General features: G+C 35.7%; 1 protein-coding gene across 1 annotated transcript; it reads left to right on the top strand.

Moving 5' to 3' along the window:
• LOC134725206 (kelch-like protein 24) lies at positions 1-6,180 on the top strand. Its single transcript, XM_063588845.1, has 2 exons — positions 1-248; positions 4,158-6,180. The coding sequence occupies exon 2, from the start codon at positions 4,173-4,175 to the stop codon at positions 5,907-5,909; it is 1,737 nt and encodes a 578-aa protein (XP_063444915.1). The 5' UTR covers positions 1-248; positions 4,158-4,172; the 3' UTR covers positions 5,910-6,180.

The raw sequence follows: 6,180 nt of genomic DNA, 5'->3' as shown, positions 1-6,180 counted from the left end.
CACTATTGAGTGGTCATTATTAAGACGTGTGATAGCGATCTGGACATGTTCGTACACGGATAGATTTGACCAGTATGTAGTGATCGGAAAGCGTGGCATATTCGTTAACTAATGCAGATCAATTACGTGTAAAATTGTGTAACGTACTGTATCATATCTATATTAGTGAAGCATATGGTTATCTGTGAAACATCTTGTGTAAAAATTCTGCATGTATTTGGAGGAAATCATAACATTTAAGCTTAAAGGTATGTTTATGTACACAAATATCTAATGTTCGAACACAAAGGAAACTTGACAAAGATTAAATAATTTACTACAAACAGGATCTAAGAAATTGTTATGAATATATATTTCAAGTACGTGTATTTTTCATCATTATTTTGTTTGAAACTAAGATAATTCGAAAATCTTAGACAAATTAAGCTCAATGATTAGTCCCGATAAAAAAAATAGGACTTATGATAAAATTGTAGGTTCGTATGGTTGTTTCAGTTCATAATCATATGAAAATACGTTTTAAGAGGTAATTTAAAAAGATGCATGAACTATTTGCCACTGGCCTGCATGATGTGAAGCCAACAGCAATCAATCAATATGTATATTATTACTACGTTATATCCAACATAGTTATCACGACAATATACCTAAAATTAAGGAAAATATTACATCTTTATTCTTTCATCGTATCACCTTATTTGCCCGTCTGAATGTGACTTACATAACAACGTTGACTTATTGAAAGAAGAGGAAATTCTATTCATGATTTTAATACATAGACACCTCAGTCACTATCAACAAAGGTTGAATTAAAACGTAGAAATAACAAAAGTATTTTAAACTGCTGACATTTTAAAAGTTATGCAAATAAAGATTGTCAGACTGGCAAATTCGATCTTTGAAAATTATATGTGTTGAATACGGTTGCACCACATTGGTGGCCTTCTGTTTTTTTTCTGCCCTTTGTTCGGGTTGTTGTCTCTTTGAATAACCATTCCCCATTTCCATTCTCAATTTCGTTACATCAATTTCTACGGAAAGCTTCTTTGTTTTACTATATTATTTTACATCCTATTTTCAATGAGTTTCCAACAACCGCCCACCCACCCACTTTTGATCCGCCACTGCCTTTTTTCTAGTTTTTTTTGTGTAGGAGCTTTATATTTAAATATGAAATGCGATACACACGATTGTACATTTTACAACACATACATGTAACATACATTATATAGCATAATACATCGATCCCTGACATATATCTGGAAGTTATGTAAAACATATCTTTTTAAAATACTTCCGTTTATTGTATCGTTTTGCTCAAGGAAAGATCATTAACCTGTTCTTGTCAGCAATATTGTATGTCTATGATTAAAAGCTATCTGCCGGCTTAAAATTATAGATAAGAGATGATTACGCCGCTGGCTTTAGTTATAGAGATGTCGAAGGACACTTTGAGATGTCTAGTCGTGTTCTCTGTCTGTCTTGTACTACGGAAAAGGTTAACAACCTATATCATTTGAGGAAAATTTAAGGAGAATCAAAATCAAACCCCTTATAATGTAGGGATAGTCATACAATCTTGTTTGAAAGCTGTAGGAGTTATAGCCGAACCAGGGGCGGATGCAGGAATTTTCGAAAGGGGGTGCTAACCCAGGGCAAAGGGGGTGCAAAACATATGTCCCGATACAAATGCATTGATCGGCAAAAATAAAGGGGGGTGCGCACCCCCGGAACCCCCCCCCCTCTGGATCCGCCACTGCGAACTATACAAATTCTTGGTACTATCTACATTGCATGTGTTATGTTAAAATGATAAAGCCCAACAATTCCATTTTTAAAATCAAATTACATGCACACCATATCAAGTAAACTAAATATATGCTATATATAACATACACAATATACTGACAACTGTTTGCTTGTAAATTGTATAGTTTATAGGAGTTAATCAGACAAACCATATACCCGTTGTAGGATAGACGGGTAAAATTAAAATCCCCCCCCCCCCCCCCAACACCTACATTTTGTCGCGGGAGATACAACAAAATAGATTTCTTAATACATGTATATAGTAATTGACGATGAAATCTTTGCTCAATGTATTCACCTCCATTATTATTGAAAAGGATAAAACAACAAATGTTTGATATTAAACCTCGATCAATATCAACGGCGTAAGTCTAAAAGTACTACTGTCACGTGGGATCAATCAGAAAAAGAGCAACAGCTTCTGTATAGTCAGTCTGTGGTATAGTGCGAGGTTGTGGGTCAATCAATGATTCAAAAATTATAGTATTTGCTAATCCTCCAGTAAGCATGTATTATTTGGTTGGAGTCACATGAGCTAAGCATGTATTATTTGGTTGGAGTCACATGAGCTAAGCATGTATTATTTGGTAGGAGTTACATGGGTGGTATATCTGTCTGCGGACTGTCATCTTCTGAAATTTGAGCGTTAAAAATTTACGGCTCAGTGTGTCGATCTAGTGTTCACTTCATATTCATATCACATTAATTATAGGCAGTGGCTATTCGTCCGGCTAGCCGGACAAATAGTCAAAAATGTCTATTCATCCGGCAAGCCGGACAAATAGCATTTTTTCTGTTTTTTTGCTATTTGTCCGGCCAAAAAATATGATGAAGCCTGATTTAGCATCGTGTTTTGAAGGTTTTAAATAAAGCTCTAGTTGCTTTTAAATAATTATATTGTCTAACATCGTCTTATGAAAAAGAACTCATTCTAATAAAAACAACAACAAAAAACTATACATTTGATTCAGGTTTTTTTTATTTCTAATATTCTAAAGAAATTTGGGTAGGAAAAAGGGGGGGGGGGGGGTAATAATCTCTTTTGTAGTTCTGCCTATGAATTTCATGTAAGGTAAATAGTCGGGCCAATCATTATTGGCTTTATCTATGATTCAAAAATATCCTGAATTTATGGTTTCTGTGATGTTTGGTTAAAGAAAGGTCCCCATATGATTATGCACGATTCTTCATTTAAATTGTTAGGCGATTTTTTTATTCATAGGAAATTAGAGAAAAGGGCAGACACGTGTAACCTGTCCCCAAAAATATGATTGTGTTTTCGATAAGATTGTTTTAGAAAAAAATGTGTATTAGATACAACAGGAAAAAAGGGGGGTATCCCAACCCTGGTGTCAGGCTTATTCCCAGTCAAGGCATATCAGTATGTTCATATATATCCGTTGTAGTATAACTTGAAAATAATACTTCCAAGCAAGTTTGATATATATTTTATTCCGAATGCGTTTTGTCTCCATAAGCATGATAAGGTAAATGGGGTTAAATCATGCATCAATTTCACTTTGATTTCAGGCTTATTCCTCACAGTTAACATGTACCCGCTATTGTTCTGAAATCACTCCAATAGACATTTGTTTAAAGCAATCACATTCTCTCAGGTTTTCTCTATGACATCTTTAAATATAAATCACGATCCCAATTCTCAAAACGTCCATTGCATGTACGCGAGTTTGTTATCCGACACCGCGTGTGTTATCCGACACCTCATCCGGGACACTTTCCGCGTCACATGACACTTTTATTGATATTGAAGATTTGCGCATCCGCAGAAGGATGGCCGGACGAATAGAGAATTTTAACTATTCGTCCAGCTAGCCGGACGAATAGACACTCCGTTAATTATATGTTAAAAGTTAAGAGATGGGGAAATATATTATATTCATATTCAAACTCATATTTCGAAACTAAACTGACAATGTCATGGCATAACAACAATAAATAAAAACACATAAAGACAAACAACAGTATACAAAACACAACATATGAAATTTAAGACTGAGCAACACGAACCCAACCAAACACTGTAAGAAACCTCATGTGCCAACCCCAAAGCATCTAGCAAGTGCAAAGCGTCCTGATATATACTTAAAACAATACTCATATTGCTCAGATTGGTTGTCATTGTGCAACACATTTAATAACACCATATTTGAAAAAAATTAGAACTCCTTTTGTCACAAGACACTGTCAAACATCCAAACATACTATCCACACTCATCTGTGTCCACACTTGTATATACTCACAATTTATTTTTCAGTGGACATTAATCACCAACCTATCATCATCATCTACTTGAATGAAGGCCAATTAAAAATGTTTATATTTTCAGAATAGAACAATCGCCATGGAAACAGAACCTGTAGTTTATCTGGACATTTTCAGTCGAATAAGAACGTTATATGAAGAGCAACGCTTCACAGATATCACCATTATGGTAGAAAACCAGTCGTTTCCGTGTCACAGGATAATACTCTCTGCTGCCTCAAGATATTTTGATGCCATGTTTTCAGCAAACATGAAAGAATCCGAAATGGACGAAATTTATTTGCACGATATAAAGGCAAACACTTTAAAAGATGTTCTTGCATTCGTCTATTGCAATAAGGATATTATTACTCAAGAAACAGCGGAAGACATAATAAGAACGGCATCAATGCTACAAATCGACAGCCTTCAAAAACAATGTGAACACTTCATGGCGAGAAATATCAACACTGAAAATTGTGTAGGTCTTTGGGCACTCGCACGAAATTTAAATTACAAGAAATTAAAAGAAAAGAGCTATCCTTGTATTTTGAGTAATTTTTTGGAAGTCTGTGAGAATGAAGAATTTCTTCTTCTTGAAAAAAATGACTTGATTGAAATTATTAAAGATGACGGATTAAAAGTTATAGACGAGGACGTCGTGTGTGAAGCAGTGTTTAAGTGGATTAGATTTGACGAATGTAGCCGAAAACATAATCTTCCAGAAATATTCCAGCATCTGAGACTAACACAAGTTAGTATAGATTATGTTCTAGACGAGTTAGACACAAATCCATTGGTTGCCGAATTCAAAAGTTGTGTTAGTGCCGTCAAAACTGCCATAAAGTATCATGCCATGCCAGCAAGAAGACAGACACTGACAAATGTCAAGGACGAATTCAGATGTGTTTCCAATAAAACTCATCTGATCACCGTACTTGGTCGGCGATACAGAAAAGGTGGCGAAACATCATTAGAGTTCATTGGTTACAATATAAAGGAAAAGAAATGGGTATCATTACACAACCACGCCCTTCCATATGACATAGGCGAAGACTTCGCCGTATGTTCGTTTGGCGATGACATATTCGTTACCGGTGGCACGAAAACCATGGAAACGTGTCTCAGATATTCGTCTAAATTCTCACAATGGAGAGAAAGGTCTAAACTATGTAAAGGTCGGTACCGCCATGCTATGGTGGCGTTGAAGAACTCACTATACGTAATTGGCGGATACAACTTTGGAACTCTGAGCTCTATCGAAGAATATGATATGGGAATTGAAACCTGGAAAAAAGTAGGCGAACTACAACATGGAGTTGATGCCACATCAGCAGCGGCTATTGGTGACAACTTATATGTGTTTGGTGGATGGCTAGGATTTGCACAAGAAACCGCAGCAATTCAGTGTTTTGAAACAAAAACAAAGACCAGCTACCAAATAGGAACTCTTCCTCATCCATGTAAATATACAAGAGCAATATCAGTGAATAATCGTATCCAAATTATCAGTCCACAGGGAGAACTTATTTCATTCACTCCTAACGACGGTTCAAAAATCATCAGTACCGTAAAAGACTTTTCCAGGAGGAATTTCGGGGTTTTTGTAAATGCGGATGGAGTGCATATTTTCGGTGGCGAAAAAGAAACCTCAACTGATAGTGCTGAAGGCGACATTTGTGACGATGTTATACTTGTGACGGAAACACAGAGCGAGAAGCTTAAATCAATGAAACTTCCTGTTCCCATGGAGGTCTACGGCTGTATACGAACAGTTGTTGACAAGAAATATTCTTTAGTAGATTTTCAAAAGACTCTTTTAGAGTTTGATATATAAACTAATTAAAACTGTGTCTTAGTTTGCAAAGGCTCTGTTTGAGTTTGATATATAAACTGAGGTTACAGCTGTCTCTAACTTTGCATACTCTCGTTTTGGAGTTTTGATACCTATAAACAAAACGGTCTCTGACTATGCAGAGACTCTCCTTTTTGAGTTTGATATATAACCTAAGCTGTCTCTAACGTAACAAAGACTCTCTTTGTGGTTTAATGTACAAACTTTACTGTCTCATTTTGGCTTAGAAAAAAAATATGAAAGCATTGAAACG

Source organism: Mytilus trossulus, chromosome 7 (genome assembly GCF_036588685.1).
Source record: "Mytilus trossulus isolate FHL-02 chromosome 7, PNRI_Mtr1.1.1.hap1, whole genome shotgun sequence".
Taxonomy (NCBI): Eukaryota; Metazoa; Mollusca; class Bivalvia; order Mytilida; family Mytilidae; genus Mytilus; species Mytilus trossulus.
Note: the sequence above shows the minus strand (reverse complement) of the source record. Positions and strands in the feature narration are given on the sequence as shown.